The sequence below is a fragment of the Eurosta solidaginis genome, chromosome 4 (genome assembly GCF_040869045.1).
Source record: "Eurosta solidaginis isolate ZX-2024a chromosome 4, ASM4086904v1, whole genome shotgun sequence".
Taxonomy (NCBI): domain Eukaryota; kingdom Metazoa; phylum Arthropoda; class Insecta; order Diptera; family Tephritidae; genus Eurosta; species Eurosta solidaginis.
The window spans coordinates 22,330,925-22,356,834 of record NC_090322.1 but is presented as its reverse complement, the minus strand read 5'-3'; the positions used below and the strand labels follow the sequence as shown (position 1 = coordinate 22,356,834).

General features: G+C 37.2%; 1 protein-coding gene across 1 annotated transcript in view; it reads left to right on the top strand.

Moving 5' to 3' along the window:
- Positions 1 to 25,910, top strand: part of LOC137248429 (zinc finger protein 91-like) — a 104,247-nt gene that overhangs the window by 72,783 nt on the left and 5,554 nt on the right. Inside the window, exons 11-14 of the mRNA XM_067779367.1 lie at positions 4,558 to 5,553; positions 7,202 to 7,660; positions 9,134 to 9,241; positions 9,323 to 9,625. Coding sequence (XP_067635468.1) covers positions 4,558 to 5,553; positions 7,202 to 7,660; positions 9,134 to 9,241; positions 9,323 to 9,625 — 1,866 coding nt within the window. The remainder of the gene's footprint in view (positions 1 to 4,557; positions 5,554 to 7,201; positions 7,661 to 9,133; positions 9,242 to 9,322; positions 9,626 to 25,910) is intronic.

Genomic DNA, 25,910 nt, shown 5'->3' with positions numbered 1-25,910 from the left:
TTGCTCCTTTTTTAGCAGGAGATTTTCATTTTAAAAATGTAATGTACAAATCAATGTTCATTCTATTACTTTTTTAGCAGGAGATTTTCATTTTAAAAATGTAATATATACATAACTAATGTTCCTTCTATTACTCATTTTATCTATGGAGCTTCACATGCACTTTATAAAAACGTGCTTTTTATTTGTACGAACTTATTCCCTCAACGAAAATAATTGAAACACGTATTAATGTAAGCATTAATCATGTTTCTTACTTCTTAAATGTTCTTCTTAAACATTATAAATGTGTTAAAAATAGCAGGACTAAAATAATATTGACAAATCTGATATGCCAAACTAATTTTATATAATAAAAATGATTTCATAAATTGCATGCATTTTATACATATGCATTATATTTTAAATTTTCTTTAGCTATTCGTTTTGGTCTGACTAAATTTTGCTTATGCATAACTTTCTTTGGCTATATAAGCTAACAATTCCAGGGGCCGTTTTCACCATCTTCGGTGAACGCTAACAAACACTTTATTTGAAAGAAATCGTTCAGTGATTCGTCAAATAAGGGTTACTTTAAAATAACGGACGTTAAAAGTTCCCCTGTCACATGAGGAAAAATGAAATACAACTATTTTTATAACATGAAGATAGATAGAAAATTTATTGGGGATTGCACTACGACCGTTGATTTATTGTGTCCTCATCAGATTGCGTCGCGTTCCAGGAGGATATGTTCCATCGTCTCTCCTGATCGATCACGAAATCGACATGAATACAAAATTATGCTTTTTATTTAGTTGAACGGCGACAGAAAATCGGTTTTTTTTTTTCTAAAATAAATACAAGAAACTTCAAGAAGAACGTAAGTTTTTATTATTTGTGTGTTGCTTTGACGTTGGCATTGCGGTGCAATTAAAGCACGTGTATTCAAAGTCACATGTAGACGCAACGCAAGTGCCAAAACGACGCAAAAGTCACCTTAAGCGTATTTGCTTTAGGTGTTATTTATCAATATTAATTAAAAATGTTAGATCTCCTAAAAAGTTGAACTTAGGCAAGAATCACAAGAGGCGTAGCTTCGTAGACGCCTGCAAAATATGGCATGCAGCTAAGATCTCTCTACACCTTAAGATTGCTTATGCTGTGCCTAATACGGGTCCATGAAGCTACGCCTCGTGTCCATCTTCTCTTAGATTATTGCCCCTATTACGGTATACAACTCAACTTAGTTGGGTTGTTATTAAAACAACTTAACTTTCAGACAACTCAACTCCTGTTTGGTATTACGAATTACAACTTATTTCAGTTGAAGTTGAATTGGTGCTGCCAAGCTAAGAAAGTGATGATTTGACAGATAAATGAACAGCTGAGCAATTTGTGGCTAAAATTTAAACATTTGCAAGTGATTCTTTATTAATAACAAAATGGATATTAGCATAGAATTTTTTTATAACGACGAAAATGTTAATGACAAATGCGTCAAATGCGTAATGTTGCGAATAAGAAAACATTTACGCGATCACTCCAATCCCTTGGAATTACCAAGCACCAAGTAGGAACACGTCTAAAAAGTGACAATTGATAAGATTCTAATGTAGTTATTTTGCATATTTGTAAGCTATTTGCTGTTAAGTAAGGAAGCACCATCGGTCGCGATTTGTAAAAATAACCCTGGGTGGGTCCAACGCCTTTCTGCATTAGTATGTACAATGTACAACAAATCTGGCAAAATACAACAACGACATGAAATTGTGAACCGAAATGATATGATAGAAATTAAATATTAAATTTTTGTTTTCGGATTGTATAATTGGAGGTCGAAAGGTGTCTTTTGATACCAACTTTGAAAATATTTGTTAAAAATTAGGTGGTGAACCGTCTTGTAAAACGTTACCTTTTTTCAAAACAACAGCAAAATTGTATGAGACAACTGCTAATAATCAGTTGTAAGATTTTGACGTCTTTGACAACTACACCAGCACAAGGTTGTAAACGGTAATGCTACAAAAAGTTGTTAGACTAGACAACTCAACCGACATTTTTTTTGACAGGTTGAGTTGTAATCTGTAATACCAAATTGCGAAATTTCAACTCAACCAGAGTTGAGTTGTAAACGGTAATAGGGGCATATATTTCAAAGACATTTTTTATCTTTAAACTTTGTTCATAAAATTCATGTACATGTCTCCTACTATGGCAGTCGCTTGCATACTACTATTTCATTATTTTAAAAAAAATTAAGATCAGAAAAATGCAACCTTACCAAGTCCATTCTCAAACACGGTTGCCACACCATGTTGTCATTTGAGACCAAAATTTATCGAAAAAAGGACCATACCTCAAAAAAAGGACCAAATTTTAGTTTTATTTTATTGGTATACAAACAATTCGGCAAGTTACTAGAGTATCGTATTTGTTGTAAAAAGCGAAAATTTTAGGATGTTTCAGGGGTGTCCTATATAAAATTTTAATAAAGGAGACACTTGGCTTTAGTTCAAACTGCACAAACAAAAATAAAGTGTACCTTTAGGTATCACATTTTCAAATTTTTAGGATAAGACTATGTCTTTCACCAATCTAACGTTGTGAACCTAGTTTTGCTTGATTGCAATGAAATAAAATGTATAGCGGAGTTAGGTTTTAGTAAGGAACGGTTAAAAAATTTGCGTTGTGGCAAACTCAATAAATCGTAAACGAAACTAAGCAATTGTGTTTATGCTATTTTTATATATGCTTTCATTTTCATTCACAGTTTAAACTTCGTACCAGAGCCTAGATTCAGTATGTGTTTTGAACTCAGACTGAAAATGAAGCGTCTTAAAAGTTTCAACTGTATAATAATTGAATACCGATCGAAATATCTAAACACAAAAACAAGTCTTTTCTGCGTTGTTTCATCAAAAATTAATGACAATGTGTTTGTCCGAACATTCAACACTTCATTTTTAATGCCTCGCCTAAATTATCTCCCAAGTGAAATGTCATTGTTCTGCTACATTTTATTGATAGATCAATTTTCGTGGCAAGAATTCCATTGGAGTAAATTGAAAATTATATATGGGTAATAGATTTGCGGCAATTTTTTTAGCAGTGTTTTGAAATTCAGTTTCAGTAAAAAGAAATAAAATTACCAAAACCGTGCCGAGAAAGAACCAAAATTGAGAAAAAGGGACCAGCGGACCATATAGGGTTGGAAGTGAATGGACTGAAGTGGCAACAGTGTTCTCAAATGCAAGCTTCCACATCAAATACATAAACATATAAGTACTTCGACATTACGAAATACCATTGTTTACTATATAGTTTGGCAGCTTAAATAGAGGTTATGTTGCGAATAGAGTGGAAGACAGTGGACTAGGCAGTCGAATGTCATATAATGACGGAATGGTCTTCGGAGTTTTTTCAAAGTAAAAAAAAAAATGATAACAGCTTTAATATAAATAAAACTATTGTTTTAATAACAACAAACCCGCCTTATATATTCTATATACATAAATTCGTCAGGATTATCTCACTTTAAAATTTGAGTTAAATAATGTAAAGTTTTTTTTTGAACTGAGTCGAGAACTGTGCGTGTGAATGTGCGAATTTTCACCGATCAGCTGTTAGTTGCGCTACTTGGTAAAATTTACAATGCGAAATACATTATCGCGTTGTGAGGCTAAGCATTTTTGCATAAAAGCTTTTTGACCACCACAATACCACAGATTAAGTATAAAATTTCAGAAAATAATACATTTTTTCGAAAAATCACACAGAATATCCGCAGTCATTGGTTACGAATTTAGAAACAATGAGAATGGCAAATACGAACGTGTATAAAATGTAATGTCAAAACGTATATGCACATGGTTGTATTTATATGCACGAAAATATCTTAAAAACGCATAAATTGTTACAGTAAAGGTCAAAAATAAATGATAAAAACTTTAATATAAATAAAAAGATTATTTTAATAACAACAAAAACGCCTTATATATTCTATATATATATCAATTGGTAAGGATTATCTCACTTTAAAATTTAAGCTAAATAATCTAATGTTTTTTTTTGAACTGAGTCGAGAACTGTGCGTGTGAATGTGCGATCAGCTGTTAGTTGCGCTACTTGGTAAAATTTACTATGGTATCATTTCATCTCTAAAACAATATGCATCATTGTTTACTATATAGTTTGACAGCTAAAATAGAGGTTATGTTGCGAATAGAGTGGAAGGCAGTGGACTAGGCAGTCGAATGTCATATAATGAAGGAATGGTGTTCGGAGTTTTTTCAAAGTTAAAAAAAAATGATAAAAGCTTTAATATAAATAAAACTATTGTTTTAATAACAACAAAAACGCCTTATATATTGTATATACATAAATTCGTAATGATTATCTCACTTTAAAATTTGAGTTAAATAATCTAAAGTTTTTTTTTGAAACTGTGTCGAGAACTGTGCGTGTGAATGTGCGAATTTTCACCGATCAGCTGTTAGTTGCGCTACTTGGTAAAATTTACAATGATATGCATGGCGTTTTTAAGGCTTAAACTCTGGTAACTGTATGCTTTTAAAGAAATATGACTGCGGAAATGGGATCAACTGATAAACACTTTGATTGCTTATGTCGAACTTGTATGATTGATGTAAGTTCCTCTGAAGACAACGCTGCACCAGGACAACAATGGAAATCCATCTTTGACGAAATTGAGAAATATGGCGGTTTGCAAATATCCGGATTACTATCCAGTACAGTGCCGCAAATAAGTGAAGTTCAGCTAAGTGATGGGTTGTCAAAGAAAATTTGTAGTAAATGCCTACAGCAATTAGTATGCGCCTACCGGTTCCAACAAATGTGCGTACAGTCCGAAAAATCAATGCGTGAATTGTTGGTTTCTAAAAAATGGGCCAGCATGGACGTGTCAGTCATAGATACAGTAATTCAAGACGAAAGACTAAGTAATAACAGAGTTCTTTCAACACAAGCACCATTTACTGAACCAAAAGAGAAGTTAAATAAGCCGGAAGCAGTACAATCAAATACTTCTGATCATATAGACAACATCGATCAGGCACTGTATCACTGTAGAAATTCACAAGGCGAGTTATGCGAATTTATCAAAAATGAATCAATTCATGATAATAAATCCAACATTGTGTATAGCGATGAAGATGTTTTTTCGACACAAGCACCATTTACAGAACCAAAGGAGCAGGTAACTAAGCCGGAAGCAGTACAATCAAATACTTCTGATCATATAGAAAACATCGACCAGGCACTGGATCACTGTAGAAATTCACAAGGCGATTTATGCGAATTTATCAAAAATGAGTCCATTCATGATAATGAATCCAACATTGTGTATAGCGATGATGATACTAGACATTCAACACTATCTGGGAAAAACTCTAAAGATTCGCAAAGCGAGTCAAGCCAATCGATCGAAAATGAGCACACTAAAGGCGATGATCCACACATTGAGTATAGCGATGGTGACACAATACATTCAACAATTTTTGTGAAGCATGATGCAATTTCCATAGAACCCGAGGAAATACAAATAAATATGATGTAAGTTAGGAGTGTTCGAGAAGCCAAATAATTACAGCAGTATTGCTTCAATGTGACTTAAACGGGGCATAGATAAGAATATCGGTTTAAACAACATGTTTATACTCTTTCGCTGCACAATTGTTCATCCGTTTGTGAACTTCATTCGTTACTGTTCTTGGGCGAGTGAATATGTATTGCGGGAAAATGGGATGTTTTTGTTGTTTTATTAACGATAAAAACACTCCCTGTAGGCTTTGAGGAGTGTTATCGATGTTGATGGTACTTTGCCGGATATTGATCCGGTACGTTCCGGTAACAAAGCACCTTTAAGGTACTATCCCAAGCATCTCGGGACTGATTTATATGGCCACATTAAACTTTCTAGGCCATCTCGCCCTCTCCGCCCCCTAGTTCCATGAGGAACTTGGTGTCGCTAGAGCCTCTGCTGTTAAGGAATTATGATTCGCCACGCGTAGGTGAAGTTTCCAATTGGGTTGGAGAACCTATATGTTGCGCTGGTAACCTCTTGAGAGGGTTGAGCTACACAACCCCTTGAATCAATACGACAGGAAAACATACCGCGGGTATATTCTAAGCCTCCTATTCCCCGGGAGGGGGAATGGGATCAGACGTTCATTCGCACCTGTGAGTAAATCAAGAAACAAATTATCATGGGTGGGTCTAGTTCTGGTATGTAGATGGAAATTATATCTGAGCAAAACACCTTACTACAAAATTGCAACCACATGAATATTTTCCACTTTTGCAAATATCTATTGACCGAAATACAACTTTTATTTGTATTCATGAGTTCAAAGCACGTCTTGACAACACACACACAACACAGATATTTTTCTACCTGTTTCAGAAGTTATTTTATTCATTACTTACATTATTGGGCGCTCAAGTAAAGAATTACCTTTATATTTTAATTGCCTGCCGTAAGAGGCGACGAAAATACCCAAATGACTTAAGAGGTTGTGTTGTACAAATCAACCCCACTTACCCGTGGCTAATGTTGTTTCTTTAGCTCTGGCGACCCCAAGTTAATCCTGGAACTAGGGTCGGGCTTATATTTTAATGGTGCTTGTTACCGGAAAGTACCGGATCTACAACCGGCAATGGACCATCAACATTCGGGAAGGTTCTTTATCGCAAAACAACAACATAAAATCATGCCGAAAACTAATCAAAGATCGTCATATCAGAAATGGCAAAATTGCAGCAAACGAAGGTAGTGGAGAAAACTTGGCCACGCTCGCGCTACAGATTGCAAGAAACAGCGCCATACACTTTGCAATCCATTTAAAGAGAAACAAATTGCATAAATATGTTAATTCGTCTGTGCCCCAATTAACTTGACTATATTTTTGTGTTCCAATGAAGCGTGATCTGGAAACGGATATAGAAATTTAACATGCAACTGCAAGAACAATGTGATCCATATGGATGAATTTGTTCGATTTGCATGTTAAATTTTTATCAGTATCTGGATCACTCTTCATTGGAATGCGAGGTATATTACTTATGCTCGAGCAGATAATGTGCTGCAATGGCGCGGTGAGTTGATAGCATTGATGATGATGCGATATCTACAACTCGAACACAAGTATAGCTAGCATATACATATATACTTAGCCATGTATGAATTTATTATTCTTCATAGCTCGTCGCTCCACAACTGCCATCTATGTAAAAAATCTTTTAAGAAGCTTAACAATTTAAACAAACATTTGAAGCGTCATAAAACCCGCAGTGAAAAAGACCCAAAAGATTTACGGCGCAGTAGTCGTTTTCAAAAAAAGGAATCGCAACAAAATCGATCTACAGGTAACCTACGTCGTCATATGCGTACTCATACCGTCGAAAGACCATTCAAATGCAAATATTGCCAACGATCATTCCATTCAAAAAGTCATATGGCCAAACATTTACGTACTCATCTGGGTGTTAATTTTCACAGATGTAAGTTTTGCCCCTTGACTTTTCCTTCAAGTTCGGAGCAACGATTACACTTAACTACGCATATAGGCGAAGATCCCGAGACGTGTGTGGAAAATATGAGGGCTTTAAGGGAAGAAGAGGATAAATTGAAAAAGCAACAATTTGAAAAGAAAGCAACAGAGTAAGAATATACCATACCATCAAAATAACTTGTAACACTTTGATATAAAATTTGGGTTAATATCATATACATATTTTCAAATTAACTCTGGGACCGTATCCTGTTATACGATCCGTAATCGAATTAAATTTTTTCAATTACAACAGCACCGGAATAGTGATTGGGATTGAGGTAATACGTAAAATATAGGTCGCAAGTACTTAGATTCATAATGTATTATCAGCTTAACACGTTCATATTTATCATTTGAGTGAAATTGGTTTTTTATCCGGATCGTATAACACGATACGGGCCCTGAGTTAATTTTGAAATTCTTCAAAGTTCTGTGGCCCATAATTTTAGTCAAAATAAATTAGGGGTAATTCTTTACTTTAGCTCACAACTGCTAAAACTTCCAAAAATATCGGGAGAGGTGTCACAAGACGCGTTTTAGACCCAGGATCACGAATGCGAAAGCGGAAATTCAAAACTTTGTTTCGTTTTGGATATATTTGCAAACAAAATTGAAGATTTTCATGTGGTTGTTGTAATTTTGAAGACTTTGGGGTACCCACAAGAAAAAGTGTTTTGCGCGGATATAGTTTTGGTCTCCAAACCGGTGTTGGACCCACCCAGGGTAATTTTTTATAAGCGCGGCTGAAGGCCGCCAACACCGAAAATTGTTCTGCGCAAAAATACTATGGATACCACCCCCGGTTTCGGAGCGCTCCGGGTCATTTTTTCGGATTTTTGGAAATATCTTTTGACAGAAATAAAATTTTGAATTTCCGCTCTCGGATTAGTGGTCCTAGGATCAAAACGCGTCTTGTGACACCTCTCCCGATATTTTTGGAAGAGTTTTAGCAGTTGTGAGCTAAAGTAAAGAATTACCAAATTAGGTTCTAACTTTAGTTGTCTTTTTCGCAAGGTAGCTTATAGGAAGTTTTAAATTTTAAACCCTCGTGAGAAGCTAACTTGAGCTAAAAAGCTTACTTGTCGTTCTGTAAATGGATCTTAGAGTGTAAACCAATTAAGTGATCTGCATATAATTTGTATGGCACGCAAATTACGACTTGAAATTTTCATTGAAATCATAGAAAGTAAACTTGCTGCGGCCGCCGTGGTGTGATGGTAACGTGCTCGGCATCCACACCGAAGGTCCTGGGTTCACGCCCCTCGAAAAGCAACATCAAAATTTTCGAAACATGTTTTTTCAATTAGAAGAACATTTTTCTATGCGGGGTCGCCCCTCGGCAGGGTTTGGCAAGCACTCCGAGTGTTTTTCTGCCATAAAAAGCTCTCAGTGAAAACTCATCTACCTTACAGATGCCGTTCGGAGTTGGAATAAAACAAATAGGTCCTGTTCCGCCAATTTGTAGGAAAAATTAAAAGGATCACGACGCAAATTGGAAGAGAAGCTGGGCCTAAAATCTCTTCGAAGGCTATCGAACCTTACGACTTCTTGGAACTTACGCTTTTTTTTTAATTATGCAGGTGCGATATTTGTGGCAAACATTTTATATATAAAAAGGATTTAAAAAAACATCAACAGGCCGTTCATATTGGCGAAAAGCCCCATAAATGTGAATTATGTGAAAAGCGGTAAGCTATAATAATGGAAACTATCTGAAAAAATATATCTGTAAGTGTATTTCAATTTTACATTTTGTCTTTACTAAATAGCTTTGCACTTATCGTACATTTACGCACCCATATGCGTATTCACACCGGTGAAAAACCATACAAATGCAAATACTGCGAAAGAGCATTTCCACGATATAATGAAATGATGGAACATTTACGTTTGCACCTGGGTAAAAATGTTCATAGATGTGAGTTTTGTCCCTTAGCTTTTCCCTCAGCTTCGGAGCGACGTTTACACTCAATCACGCATAAGGGCGATGATGCAAAGACGCGTGAGCGAAACTTGGTAGCCTTAAGGGAAGAAGAGGCGAAATTAAAAGAATTAGGAGTTAATCCGAAAAGGTAAGAATATAGCATTACATTCCCAAAATTTTTTATCAAAACGGCAAATAGTAGAGCTTCCGCTATTGTAAACACACTTAAATTCTGTTATCGCTCAAATCGCTGAACTGTCGAATAAATAACTCAAATATTCTGTATAGCGAAATTATCTTTAATTACAACACTACTAAGGTGGTAGTACTTCACAAAACTCGCTTACTTCACGTACAACGTTCAGAACCAAACTAATTGATTATTCTTAAACTTACGCTCCTTTTATACTCTCAGTTGCCTCTTTGGCCTATTTCTCATAGGTTCTGTCTTTTTATTTCTCATTTCTGTGTCTCACGTTTGTATTCTAGTTATATGTGTGTATATGTGCGAGTAATAACTTTGTGCTTTTAGCTGCTGTTTACATGTATGTGTAATAAAGTGTGAGCTCTTATGCGCTCTCACTGTTGCCTTCTATGCACATGTGTGTATATGGATGAGTAATATTCGTTGTTTATTGCTGTGTACATCTATGTGTGTTTGCTTTCTTTTTTTCGCTCTTATTTGCTGTTTATATATGTGTGATTGCTTGCTTTGTTGTTGTCTTGCTGGTCTGGACGATACTTAACGTTGAAAAACCATATTGTGGCGAATATTATATTATTTCGATACACCACTATGCCGTTATAAACTAGGTTGAACTGGCTGGTCAATAGAGACCTCACATAGACTGAATGTGTCCATAGTGCTATCCATAAAGTAAAAATACGGAATTTAAAACCTGACTTTCGTACGTGTCCCGTACCAAAAATTTAATTTTTAAACAAAATGTTTTTCCCGTATAAACCTATTTTATTTATTTTTTGTTATTTTAACACACCTTAATACATATACTACCAAATTTAGTATTTGGTTGTTTTAATATTAATAGTGGCGTTTAAATTTCACTTGACGTACTGTAACCACAAATTATAAATATTTCAAGAGCAGGCTTCTAATTTTTATTTAGACACGTACTACACAATAAATGAAAAAATGCGTACGATTTGTCTCATGCCATCCGTGGAATGCTCCAGTAGCGTTTATTGTGACGAGCGGGTAGATTATCATCTTAGTTGGGTGCTTCATCGCTGTTTCCGTTTAAGAGGACATCAAAGACTTCGCTCTGGAACTTAAGCACTCTGAACATTGGTTACCTGGTCGCCCTTTTCGCTCTGAAAGAAAACTGACGCGGGGCTTGAGACAATCAATCTTTCGGCGAATACTCTGTGCTGTATTTTTCGACCGGGCTACAGGCTACTTTTATGGGTATTTTAGTTTTTTAAACTTTGTGCTGGATATGACAACATTTCGGTAAACATCGAAGTCTAACTTCTTTAATTATATTTGGAACTGCTATGTAAATGTATTTTAATGACCAATATACATTTAGTCATCGCCCAAAAACAAGGAAAAATGCGGTAGGGGCTACAGATCTCGAACTTGTATGTGTGTTTTTCGATTTTATATAAATAGTGAGCGGTTTTGTGATTTTTTGTCTAGGGCAGTTCTATTTGAAAAAGAAAGATGGATAATAAATTTCATCACAACATCTTCAACCTGGAAATCGATACATAAAAAAATTCGAGCGGTCTTAATAGGTCATACGCGTTTTTAAATATAATTTTTAAGTCGCAAGGTTGTTTATATTGTAACGAATTTAGTGAAATTTAGCTATATACTCGTACATGTATATTTGTAGTCTCATAGCCATATGCGTGTGTATGTGTGAGTAACTGCTTCGGCTGATGACTGATGTGTGTGTGTGAGCTATCTCTTCATCGCCTTCTATGAATGTGTGCGAATGTTCTTCGTTGCATTGTGCATAAGTTTCGCTGCTGTTGTTGTTGTTGTAGCGATTAGGCCACTCCCCGAAGGCTTTGGGGAGTGTTATCGATGTGATGGTCCTTTGTCGGATACAGATCCGATACGCTCCGGTAACACAGCACCATTAAGGTGCTGGCCCGACCATCTCGGGAACGATTTATATGGCCACATTAAACCTTCAGGCCATCCCTCCCTCCCCACCCCAAGTTCCATGAGGAGCTTGTGGTCGCCAGAGCCTCGTCTGTTAGTGAAACGGGATTCGCCGCTCGAAGGTGAGGTTGAAAATTGGGTTGGAGAAGCTATATATTGCGCTACACAACCCCTTGAATCCCAAGTTTCGCTGCTCGCTGTGTTTTGTTGTTACGCATTTATTTAGTAGCAGCGTAGTTATGCATAGAACTGCAAATATTCGCCACAATACATTTAAAAAAATATCTAGGCGTACATATCGAGCAAGTCGAACCCACTCAGCATTTAGATGATTAAATTTTCGTGTTCCCCACATATCAATACAAATTGATTACTCTTTCTGACTAAAAAATGAGTTATCATACAATTGAACAAAAGAAATAATCAAATATGAATACTTTTGATGATCAAAAACTGAAAAGCATTTTTCGATCACTTTTTGGAAACATTTTTGAAGTCCTTTTATGATTAAATTTTAATATTTCATAAAAAACAACAAAAAATAATCAAATATGCTTACCTTTGATGATCAAAAACTGAATATAGTTTTTCAATCACATTTTGGAATCATATTTGAATCAAATGTATTTACTTTAGGTGATCAAAAATTTATAATCATTTTTCAATCAGCTTTCTGAATGTTTTCTGACTATATTTGTTGACTGAATAATGAGTTTTATACTTGTTAAAACTTTACTTTTCGTTGAAAATCTTATTTTTTCACATACACACATTTTTTCAATCATGAAGTTCAGAAAAATATGTATATACAATCTTTATTATTAAAATATTCTTCAAGACAATGTAATGCAAATGCTGCTCGTGCCGGAAGATTTCCCCATTTCTCCACCTTCGGCTTCCCAGAAAATACATAATAGTTGGACAATACAAAAGTTGTGAACTATTTGACCAGGTAAGTGAAACTCTCTTGACATATGTACCTGGATATGCCTTCAACATCCCGTGCCGTATCGTATTTTAAGATATTGACGACCATACTTTATGTTGGATGTTGTAGTCGCAGGTGTATATAGGTCAAGTTTGTTTGCGAGTGACCTGTGGTTCAAATAGCTCACTTCCGCATGCTTTCTTACCCTGATGAAATAAGATTATTATGTAGTATCTATTTAGAATGAGATATGAAGAATAAATGCATCATAATCGCTTTCAAAAATGATTCAAAAATCTCAACCAAAACGATTGAAATATGTTCACGAATATGATCAGAAAATGACTCTTAAAAAGTAGTCAAATATTACTCTAAAACAATTAAAGCTCAATTTTACAATGATATCAAATATGAACAAAAAGCGTTTCGAAATATGAATCATAAATGATTATTCAAGAATATTCACATTTATGGTACATTTTTCTCCCGACGATACGTTAATTTTCGAACAGAAAATGCTTTTAAATTTGAACGTTTTTAATCATCTTGGGGTATGATATTTGAATATTTTTTGATCAAAATTTTCAAAAAATGCTGGCTGGGAATACTGTGGTTGTTAACTCATTCTGCTGTGGTGATTATGTCCTACTAGAGTTTTGAGCTGTTTTGTCTCCACTATTTTTCGTGAACGCAATATCTCTCTTTTAAAAAATCTTTGGTTGAACTGGTTGAGGTCATACATACAAACATGATTTATCCTATTAAAAAGGTTTACTTGTATGAATTAAGCGGGGATTGCCCTCATTGCTTTTTTAAATGTATGAAAACATTTATTTGAAGCAATTTTTATTTTATAATTTATTTAATAATTTGGGGAAAATTTAAACAACGTGACATCAGGAAGGACAAGGCGACAGTTGTTTCGATTATACCTTGTAAATCTCCTCAAAGCCTTTTCTCCCGGGAGTGGGATTTGAACCCGCACTCCTACAAGGGTTGTAGTGTTACAAACGCATTCAGCCACGTCATGTCTTAGTTGTTGTAAACTTTATCCCAATTACATTCATTGCATATTTTATTCTTTTTGCACAGTACATAGTTTGTATGTAATCATGTGTTAAACTTATGCTTGTTGTTGGCGGTTTCATAGAAACTGATTTTTGTTGCTTTTGTTCTATTTATAGAGCTACAACGAATTAACCAATGTTGTCTATTTGTACTACTTAATTGGGAAATGCCCTCATTGCTTTTTTAAATATCACGTTGTTTAAATTTTTCCCAAATTATTAAATAAAAAGGTTTACTTTGTTAAATTGATAGTCAAAAGGCCAAGTCGCTTAAAGTTTACAAAGTAACGAATAGTGTTTAAATAAAAAGGTTTTAATCTTACTTACTCAATTGGCGCTTAACCGTTTAAACGATTATGACCGTCCAACAAGGCGCGCCAGTCGCTCCTTCGCTCTGCCAAATGGCGTCAATTGGTCACACAAGGGAGTTTAAAGCTTTTAACCTATCAATATTTAAAATTTCTATTTAATTAGCGAGAAATGCAACACTTAGAGACCAATTGCAAAGCGAGCATTCATATGGCTGAGTTACTCAGCTCCCGAGAAGCAAGCTGACGAAGAAGTGAAATTCAGATACTTGTCCTAGTAACCATCGCCGTTTGTAAACTTTGTAATTTTTCTCTAATATCAATAGTAAAATAAAAAATTAAAATTTTTAAAAAATATTTTTTTTCAAATATTTAAGACATTAATGGACTAGTTTTTATTTTAAGTAAAGCTTTTAAAGCAAAGTATGAGAATTCGTTTCCTGAAAGTTGCAAAGGCAGCCGAGAGATGTCACACACAGATGCATTTACTTATACGCCTATGTGTGCGCGAGAGACTGTAAACTACAAACATTCACATCAATAATTCAATCATTATGTCCACACATATGTAGGTACACGCAGCTGAGGAGCAAGGCACAACCATATGCAGACATCTTATTTGAGATGCTCCTAAATGTAGGCAATTATACTTATATTTAAGAATTCATGAGCTTAACACCGTATTATAATAATTGAATTTCAATTATTATGTTTTCTAAGAGAAACTGAAAAGAAAGAAACATTTACTGGCATATTGCGATGGACCATTTCGAAAACGGCGAACGTAATCATCATCAGGCAATTTTGTAATGTTATCAAAGGTTTCACCGGGATTCGAACAGTGAATCACATGGTGAAACTGCAGTAGCCTTTAACCTCTAGGCCATCCTGCTGGTATTTGTTTTCATGCTTAATTTAGTTTTTCTCATTTCTACACTAACAACACAATTGAGACATTTTGTCTCTATATTAATTTGTGTGCCATGTAGATTTGTTTTTGTAAAGTTCTTCTTCGTTGCGAATGACAAACATACATAAATATGTGCAACTGAGCCCGAGTTTACAAAGCTTTTCATTCGCAACGAAGAAGAACTTTACAAAAACAAATCTACAAGGCACACAAATTAATATAGAGACAAATGTCTCAATTGTGTTGCCAGTGTAGAAATGAGAAAAACTGAATTAAGCATGAAAACAAATACCAGCAGGATGGCCTAGTGGTTAAAGGCTACTGCAGTTTCACCATGTGATTCACGGTTCGAATCCCGGTGAAACCTTTGATAACATTACAAAATTGCCTGATGATGATTACGTTGGCGGTTTTCGAAATGGTCCATCGCAATATGCCAGTAAATGTTTCTTTCTTTTCAGTTTCTCTTAGAAAACATAATAATTGAAATTCAATTATTATAAGCCGGTGTTAAGCTCATGAATTCTTAAATATAAGTATAAACTGAACACACCATTAAACAAACATACATAAATGTAGGCAATTATAATTGTGGAAGTGTCGCTCACACATACAAGCATGGGTTATGAGAGAAGCTATAAAATCGTGCAATTTTAGTTATATCTGAGAAGTTTGAGAGCTCATGGACAATGCTAGTAGATTCTAGAAGATGCGAACGAGGAAACCAGAGAGTATAAAAGGCCGCAGATGTAGAGGCGCTGAAATTCAGTTTGATTTGAGTTGTCAAGCAGTTACGACTAAGACGATATCTAGCGAGCAATAGCAGTCAGTATTATTTTGAAAGTCAGTTTAATTTAAGCTATCAGTTTGGTTATTAAGCTATTCGTTGCACAGTTTGAGTGTTATTGTGAAGTATTTTAATAAATGCCATTTTTCCATTATTCAGTATTGGAGTTATTTATTCAACAGTTTAGCGATACGAACCTAGCAAAAGGGCAAATAAGAGGATTTGCAGGCAAATTCGTTACAATTGGTGTCAGAAGAGGAATTGTTGAATAAATTCCAGAGGACAACAAGGACATGGCAAAGTTCAGTGAATTGAAGATCCAGGAACTGAAAAAGGAGTTGGAGAACCGTGGATTAAATACAACCGGCAATAAGATCGAACTTCAAGCACGGCTACGAGAGGTAATGGAGTCGCAAGGAATTGATGTGGACGAATTTGTCTTTTATCCTGAAGGGGACGAGACAACAACAAAAATTGAAGAGAAAAACGAAACATCGCAGACAGTTACGAGCACAGACTTGAACATGATTTTGGTTGCAATATCTGCACAAACTTCGACTGTAACATCAATGTCGTCGCATATGTCAGAAATGTCGACACAGATTACATCCAAGATGGAAACGCAGCTCGAAGAACAGAAGACATATATGGCATCCCAACTGGAATCACAGGAGGCACGCATTTCAGAAATGTCGTCACAAATGTCATCTCAACTGGAATCGCAGGAGACACGCATAACATCACAGATGGAATCGCAAGAAACACGCATAACATCTAAGATTGAAGCACAGGAGACGTGTATTTCCGAAATGTCGGCACAAATTTCAGCATAGATATCATCTCATATCTCCACACAACTAGAAGAGCAGGAAGTCCGTATATCATCGAAACTGGAAGCGCATATGGAAGAAAAACTAACCCAGTTTCATGAAGGCTTCAGGGGCGACAGGATAAAATAGAGGCAGAGATGGATGCTTTGAAAGATAGGATCCAGGAATTACAATTAAATCGCCCAGCTGTTTCAGCGAGTAATCCAAAGGTAAAAACACCATCCTTTCACGGTTCTGTTCCTTTCCAGGTCTTTAAGCTACAGTTTGGGAAGACCGCGGCAGCGAACAACTGGAATGTGGAAGATAAAGTTGCTGCACTCTTCATAGCATTGAAAGGACCAGCTGCCGAAATCTTACAGACTATTCCAGAGTACGAACGGAACAGTTATGACACATTGATGGCTGCTATAGAACGACGTTATGGAAGCGAGCATAGAAAACAGATATTCCAAATTGAGTTGCAAAACCGTCACCAAAGAGCGAATGAGACTTTGCAGGAGTTTGCCTCGGATGTTGAAAGGTTGGCACATTTGGCAAATGCGGACGCACCCGTGGAGTACACCGAGAGGGTAAAAATCCAGAGTTTTATAAATGGCATTCGACGTGGAAACGAAACGAGCTACATACGCAAGCCCAAAGCAAACATTTGCTGAAACGGTATCACATGCATTGACTCAGGATCCGGCCTCACTATTGAGTAAACCAGCATACAAAGCTCATCGTGTGGAAGTGGAAAGACCAGATTGGGGAGACACAATTTTGGAAGCACTGAAGGGATCACAACAGAAAAATGCCGGAGTTATTAAATGTTTCAAGTGCGGCGACCCAGGTCATATTGCACGACATTGCAGCAGCGGTTCCAATAGCTCCAACAATGTGGGTGGTCGTAAACGCAGAGCAGAAGGTGATGAGCAAATCTCCAAGACCACTCAATCGTTAAACTAAATCGAGTCAGCCGCAAGGGGCGACAGCTGGCTCCCGCAATTGAATGCCCCATAATCTCTATTTCGCAGATTGGAAGAAGATCGAGCAATCTTACTGTTGGAGGACATGTGGACGGAAAGGAACGTTTACTGACTGTAGATACGGGTGCATCTCATTCCATCATTCGAGCGGATTTAGTCAACAAAAAGATAAGACCATTGCTTGGAGCAAGATTACGTACAGCCACGGGAGAGGACACCCAGGTAATTGGAGAAGTAGAATGTGCAGTCGCAATTGGGATCGTCACGGTAGTACACAATTTTATAGTGGCAGAAATTGTTGATGAAATCATAATTGGAGTGGACTTCTTAATCGACCAGGGCATCAAGATCGACATGCAAAGCAAGACGATGCGATATAAAAACATGGATGTACCACTTAATTTCGGCTACGAGAGAGGCTACCGCAGTAAACGAGTGCTGGTGGAAGAAAGTCAGCAAATACCACCAAAATCCGAAGCAGCCATCTGGGCAAAGGTTGATGGAGATTGGAGCTATTTTGGGAAGATGCCAAGAGGCTGAAGGAGTTATTAACTGTGAAAAGCTCCAGGAACACGTTTCAGCTAGTAATACTGATCTTTCAAATGACATCACGGCATGGACGCAGGGGCTAGAGGAAGCATATCAGAGTAAGGCAAAACAACTGCTCCTAAAGTACGCGAACATATTTGACCAGGATGATTCTAAACCAGGCCGCACCAACGTTGTGAAACATCAAATTGACACTGGAGATGCGAGGCCGATCCGTCAAGCTCCACGTAGTGTTCCACTGGCGAAGCGGGAAGTTGTGAGTCAAATCATTCAAGAAATGAGCGACAGCGGCGTCATCGAACCATCAGCTAGTCCATGGAGCTCACCGGTAGTACTTGTAAAAAAGAAGGATGAAAAATGAGGTTTTGCGTGGACTACCGGAAGTTGAATGACGTAACGAAAAAGGATAGCTACCCATTGCCAAGAATTGACGACACTCTGGACTCGCTATCTGGTACGAAATGGTTTTCCACGCTGGAGTTGAAAAGCGGCTACTGGCAAGTGGAGGTGAAGGAGGAAGATAAATAGAAAACAGCCTTCAGTGTCGGTGATGGTCTTTGGCAATTTACAGTGATGCCTTTTGGACTTTGTAATGCACCAGCTACTTTTGAGAGACTCATGGACCAGGTACTGAAAGGACTACATTGGAAAACATGCTTGGTGTACCTGGACGACATCATCGTATTGGGCAAGAATTTTGATGAACATCTTAGGAACTTGGAGGAAGTTTTCCAAAGAATAGCTGGCGCTGGTCTGAAGTTAAGTACCAAAAAGTGTGCGCTGTTTAAAAAGGAAGTAAATTATTTGGGTCACAAGGTAACGACAGAGGGCATCTGCACTGCGAACGAAAAGATAGAGGCTGTAAAGGATTGGCCAAGACCACAGAACCTACATGAATTAAGAAGTTTCCTTGGGCTGTGCACATATTACCGCCAATTTGTACCAAATTTTTCCAGCGTAGCCCATAGCCTCCATGAGCTTACAAGAAAAAATAAAGCTTTAAATGGAAGAAGGAGCAGGAAGTGGCTTTACAAACATTGAAGAAGCGTTTGTGCACTGCCCCAATGTTAGCATATCCGATTCCAGGAGCAACATTTATTCTAGATACAGATGCGAGTGGATATGCTATAGGAGGCGTTTTATCACAACTGGTCGATGGACAGGAGAAGGTAGTTGCATATTACAGCCGTTCGATTGGAAAACCAAAGAGGAACTACTGTGTTACGCGGAGAGAGTTGTTGGCATTGGTAGAGTGCATTAAACATTTTCACAAATACCTCTACGGCCAGCGATTCCGTGTCAGGACAGATCACGCAGCGTTGAAATGGCTTCTGCAGTTCCGTAATCCGGAAGGACAATTGGCACGGTGGATCGAGCGACTACAAAGCTATGACTTTTCCATTGAGCATCGAAAAGGTAGTACCCATGGAAATGCCGATGCAATGTCACGAAGGCCATGTAGTTTGGAATGCAAACACTGTTCAAAGGCCGAGGCTAAAGAAGACATTATAGATGTCCGGATAATGACTATAACGTGTACGGATGAATGGGACAAGGAACAACTAAGAAAGTGTCAGCTAGAAGATACAGATCTGTCACATGTTATGCAAGGGCTCGAACGAAACGAAAGACCAAGCAGAGAGGAGATGTCAGCAGAGAGTCGCATTGCGAAGTCATATTGGGCACAGTGGAACAGTTTAGAATTGATATCCGGTTGCTTGCATCGAGTATGGGAGAGTGAGGATGGTCAATGCAAGAAGAAACTGATAGTTGTTCCCAGAAAGAGGATTCCTGACGTGCTCAGCGAGCTGCACAATGGTCCAAGTGGAGGTCATCTTGGTCTCTCGAAGACACTCGAGAAAATTAAGCAGAGATTCTATTGGGTTGGTTGCCGTCAGTCGGTCACCGAGTGGATTGCCAATTGCGAGGTATGCAACAGAGCGAAAGGGCCCAAAACCCGAAGTCATGGCCAGATGAAGCAGTATATTTCAGGTGCACCATTTGAAAGGATCGCCATGGATGTCGCAGGTCCATTTCCTACTAGCAACCGGGGAAACAAATACGTACTGGTGGTTATGGATTATTTCAGTAAATGGCCAGAGGTATACCCAATCCCAAACCAAGAAGCAGAAACAGTAGCAGAAGTGGTTAAAAACGAATGGGTTGCAAGGTATGGTGTACCAATGGAGTTACATTCTGACCAAGGCAGGAATTTTGAATCAGCTGTGTTCCAAGAAATGTGCAAGAAGTTGGGCATTCGAAAAACACGGACAACTGCATTGCATCCTCAGTCCGATGGTATGGTGGAACGTTTCAATAGAACATTGGAGGAGCATTTAAGGAAAGTAGTAGACAAGTACCATAAGGACTGGGATACACACATATCATTATTCTTGATGGCCTACCGTTCGGCAGTACATGACACAACGGGCCAAACTCCCGCAAAGGTAATTTTTGGCAATGGCCTTCGACTGCCAGCTGATTTGAAGTATGGGATAGATGCCGATGCGGAGAGGAATGTCAAGAAATCCACTGGTGTCTTGGAAGAAGAGCTGAGAGAGATACACGATCTGGTAAGGTAACGAGCAAAGATTATGAGTGACAAGATGAAAGCGAGGTACGATAAAGCAATTAATACAGAAGGGTTTCAGGAAGGAGATTTGGTGCTGCTATACAACCCACAACGAAAAAAAGGTTTGTCCCCGAAATTGCAGTGTAACTGGGAAGGCGCATACAAAGTTGTAAAACGGATCAACGATGTAGTGTACCGCATGCAAACCACTACCAAACCACGAACTAAAATGAAAGTGGTTCATTTGTAGAGATTAGCAGCGTTTAGATCGAGAGATTTGTCTGATCGGGACGATCAGACTTAGGTGGAGAGCAGTGTCACGGATATTAGCATCACTAAGCTATACCATCGCTAAGGCGATGCTAACGCCATGCTAAGCGATATTTACGTCAATAATCAAACCATGTATACACATGCATATATAAGGCAGCCGAGAGATGTCACACACAGATGCATTTACTTATACGCCTATGTGTGCGCGAGATACTGTAAACTACAAGCATTCACATAAATAATTCAATCATTATGTCCACACATATGTAGGTACACGCAGCTGTGAAGCAAGGCCCAACCATATGCAGACATCTTATTTGAGATGCTCCTAAATGTAGGCAATTATATTTGGGGAAGTGTCGCTCACACATACAAGCATGGATTATGAGAGAAGCTATAAAATCGTGCAATTTTAGTTATAGCTGAGAAGTTTGAGAGCTCATGGACAATGCTAGTAGATTCTAGAAGATGCGAACGAGGAAACCAGAGAGTATAAAAGGCCGCAGATGTAGAGGCGCTGAAATTCAGTTTGACCTGAGTTGTCAAGCAGTTACAACTAAGACGATATCTAGCGAGCAATAGCAGTATTATTTTAAAAGTCAGTTTCATTTAAGCTATCAGTTTGGTTATTAAGCTATTCGTTGCACAGTTTGAGTGTTATTGTGAAGTATTTTAATAAAGGCCATTTTTCCATTATTCAATATTGGAGTTATTTATTCAACAGTTTAGCGATACGAACCTAGCAAAAGGGCAATTCGTTACAATATAATACTCGTATATTGCTACTAAAGGCTAGATACATTCCCAAACATCTGAGTGCCGATATGAGCCCTTGATTTTGAAACGGGTAAAAGTAAAAAATTTTTAAAATCTAGTTTATCAGCTATTTCATATCAAATTCTAATAAAATAACATAATCTGAAGAGATTAGCAGTATGCCATGAAAATTAACTAAATAAATGTGTTTATTTTTTGGTTGGTAAACAAAATACAGTTACTGTTTTTTTTTTTTTTGATAGTGATATAAGTCAGTCTGTTAACAAAGTTTGGCAACATAATTAGTTATTTTGTGATGTCTTCAGATAGCGATTGGGGTATGATCAAGTGATCCTTTTAATGTACAAACTACTATTTATAGTTAATTGTAGATATTATACGGCGAAGAAGTATAAGTAGCGCTCCCAACAAAAGGAAACGAATAAGACTAATATCGTCTTCAGATGAATCAGTTCATACATTAAAAGTGAATTGAATAAACGAACTCTTACAAATGGAGGAAAGCAACATGAAATCAAGGAAGAGGACACGAAATCAACGTAATTATGCACTAAATATAAGACAATTGAACAGAAATAGCGGAGAGGAATATGAAACAAAAAAGTCTAAGCATGTGAGTGGTAAACTTTTCGAAAATAAAGATTGCCTTTGTTCCAAAAAATGTATAAATGGAAGGATATATAGGAAAATGTAGTTATAGGTTTAATCTCAATGTACGGAAATCTGAAGTTTCTGTTTGTAAAACTTTTTTTTGTGGATACTTTCAAAATATCGACCGGGAGATTAAGCCGTGTCTTAAATGCTAAAACATCTGGAAGGGATCGTCGTGGCAAAATGGCTTGTTCATCTAGAAAAACAGATGAAGAAAAAATTAAAGTGGTACGAGAACATATTCTGAGTTTTCCAGCATGTGAGAGCCATTACACGAGATAACATCACAGTTCAGGTCGGAAGTATCTATGTGCTGACTTAGATATTCGAGAAATGTATTAGCTGAATGTGGAAAAATGTGATGAAAATAATACATCACGTGTGAAGGGGTGGACTTACAGGAAAATATTTAATATGGACTTCAACTTAAATTTTGATACTCCTCGTAAAGACATGTGCCGCAAGTGTGATTCGGTAAAACTAAAAATTGAAGCATCCAGTAATGAAGGCGAGAAGTTGCATCTTGTGGAAATTTATGATTCACATCTTAACAGTGCCGAACGGGTTAGAAAAAGTTTAACAGATGACATACAAAAGGCAAAAAATAACCCGAGTGAATATTACGGATTCACATTTGATCCACTTAAAAGCATGTCATAGCTTACAGTGATGCCTGCTCAGGACAAAATCGTAACATTAACGTAGCTTTAATTTGGTTAAAAATTGTTCAGTCATGTGATAATAATGTTGAAACAGTTGATCATAAATTCATGGTATCCGGCCATTCTTTCGCGATTTTGGTTTGATAGAAACTAAAATTAAAAAATCGAATTATTTATACATCCCTGAGCATTATTATAATTTAATAGAATTATGTAAAAAGAGAAACCCATTTTTGGTATTACAAATGGCTCAGAAAAATTTCATTTCCACAAAACAACTAAAAGAATCAACGAATAATTGAAAGAAAAACACCAATGGAAAAGCTGTGTCTTGGCTAAAAAAACATGAATATCCTATATCCCACCAATTTTTCACAAACACTTTATTTCTCTAAATACTAATAAATATTTTACTTAGTTACAATGAAATGAATTTGAATAAAATGTTAATTACTAATAAGAAATGTTTCCTTGATGGTGTAAGTCATTTCAACCTTTCAAAACCACATTTCCTTTTAAAATGGTTATACATTTCACAATCATAATAAATACTTCTTTGTTGGCACTACTTTACTGTCGAAAAATCATATTCCATAATACAAAAATATTTTTTAATCCAAGGAAAATATGACTTACACCACATTCAAAATCAAGGGCTTTTGTTTTTATATTCAATAACCGAATGTACCCTCAATTAAAATTTTGTCTTGTCACACTTATGCTGCTACCATCACAAAAATTTTGTAGGCTGTTTTTTTTTGATTTTGAATTCAAAACTCATTGCGAGTATTTTCTATTAGCAATATAGGAGTATTACATATATGATATCCTTGCACTTTTTAACACGCTTTTATTAGCTTGGCCTGTATCTATGTAACGGAATCTTTGAGCTTAATTTTCATCGGTTTCTAGAAGTCTGATTAATTTGAAACTTTGCACATGTATCAAGGACCGATGACAATGCATTAATGTGATGGTGTGGTGACATAAGGTTAACGGCCATAAGGTCAATTGGCCTTATTACCACTTTGAATGGCCATAAGTTTGATTGAAACTTTGCACACGTATCAAGGCTCGATGACAATGCGCTAATGTGATGGTCTGGTGACATGAGGTCAATTGGCCTTATTACCACTTTGAATGGCCATAAGTTTGACTGAAACTTTGCACACGTATCAAGGCTCGATGACAATGCAATAATGTGATGGTGGGGTGACTAGGCTAACGGACATAAGGTCAATTGAACTTAAGACCACCCCAAATGGCCATAGATTTGAAACCTTGCACATAATGGGGATTAAGTCTTACTTATGATGTGGATTAAGTCTTACTTATCCAACAGGCGCTGTGTCGTAGATGTTGATAATACCACATCCCGTCCCTTCATTGCATCCTCAGGAGTCCCACAAGGTAGCATTCTAGGACCTCTCTTGTTTATACTTTTTATAAACGACATTGGCTCATGCTTCTCGTTTGCTGAATATCTGCTGTATGCGGATGATCTAAAATTGTTTGCTGTTATGTGACTCTGAACGTCTGCAATCAGACCTTAATAATGTCGAAAACAGGTGTAGTTTAAATCGTTTATCGTTAAACATTAAAAAATGCTTTCATGTGACTTTTTCAAAATCAGTTAATACCCTTCGTACTTGCTATAGTATCGCTGGCTATACATTGCAATCTGTTGAAGAAATCAAAGACCTAGGGGTGTATTTTGACACTAAATTTAATTTCTCTACGCATGTAAACTATGTCATAACTCGATCTTACGCAATGTTTGCGTTCATACGACGTAATTGTTCCGCATTCACCAGTCCATACACTATGAAGTCACTATATTGTGCCTTTGGCAGGTCGAAGTTGGAGTATGCGGCTGTCATATGGAGACCCTACCAAATTGGCATCTCTAATCGGCTTGAGCGTGTTCAGAAAGTTTTTTTACGATTTGCTCTTCGATCTTTAAACTTCTCTGAGTCAATGCCTTCATATGAATATCGATGCCTTTTAATTGATCTAAACACGCTTGCAAATAGACGATCCATTCTATCTTGCTCATTTGTCATTGGCATAATTTCAGGGACCGTTGATTGTCCATCACTTCTTGATAAAATTCAGTTTAATGTACCATGCAGAAACCTCCGACAGTTTGAACCCTTAAAAATTGGGTTTTCTAGAACTATTTATGGTATAAATGCTCCCATTTCTAGGGCTTGTGCTGATCTGAATATGTTTTTTAATTCCTCAGGTGCTGACTATACTTTTCCTTACGCTGCCTTAATTAACAATCTAAGATCTTATTTTTCTTAGGATTAAGTTAATGTAAAAATTTGCATAATATAGTCTGTAAGAATCTATAAATTCAAAGGCTCAAATAAATAAATAAATAATTCGAAAAGCGTATTCCTTTATTAATGATAGAAGTGGATGCATGGCACATCTACGAAAGAGCATACTGGAGCCCTTTTTAAAACGCTTTTATTAGCTTGGCCTGTATCTATCTATGTATCTATGTATCCAGGTATGTATGTAACGGAATCTGGAGTGGAGCCGAGAGCCCCGGTAATGCAGAGCTCCAAACTCCCTTGCAACTTCCTATCCAGAATAACTCCCAAATACTTGATCGCTAAACGCTAAGAACGTACTCCCAATTCTTGGCGGTGTAAGATTTAGTAATTTGTACCTCCTCGTGAAGAGGACAAGCTCGGTTTTATCCGGGTTGACTTCCAAACCTGTGGCGGGTTGTACTCCTGGAGCAGCTCCATGACGTCAGCTGGGTCCGTTGGCGTCACTGGAACCCAGGCTCTAGCCCTTGGTCGTGAGGGGATATCACGCGCCTCCACTACCTTGAGGCGCGCGCCCGGATATACCACCCCTATCAGCGTGACGGCGGCCTTATAGGGATTAACCGACCTGGCGTCGTCACAGGCAATTAGCTTGACATTGCCCTGGAACCACCCTGCATCGGTGTAAGATGGCGGTGGACCAGGGTTGTCTTTCTTAGCCTTAACGGCCGCCGTAGC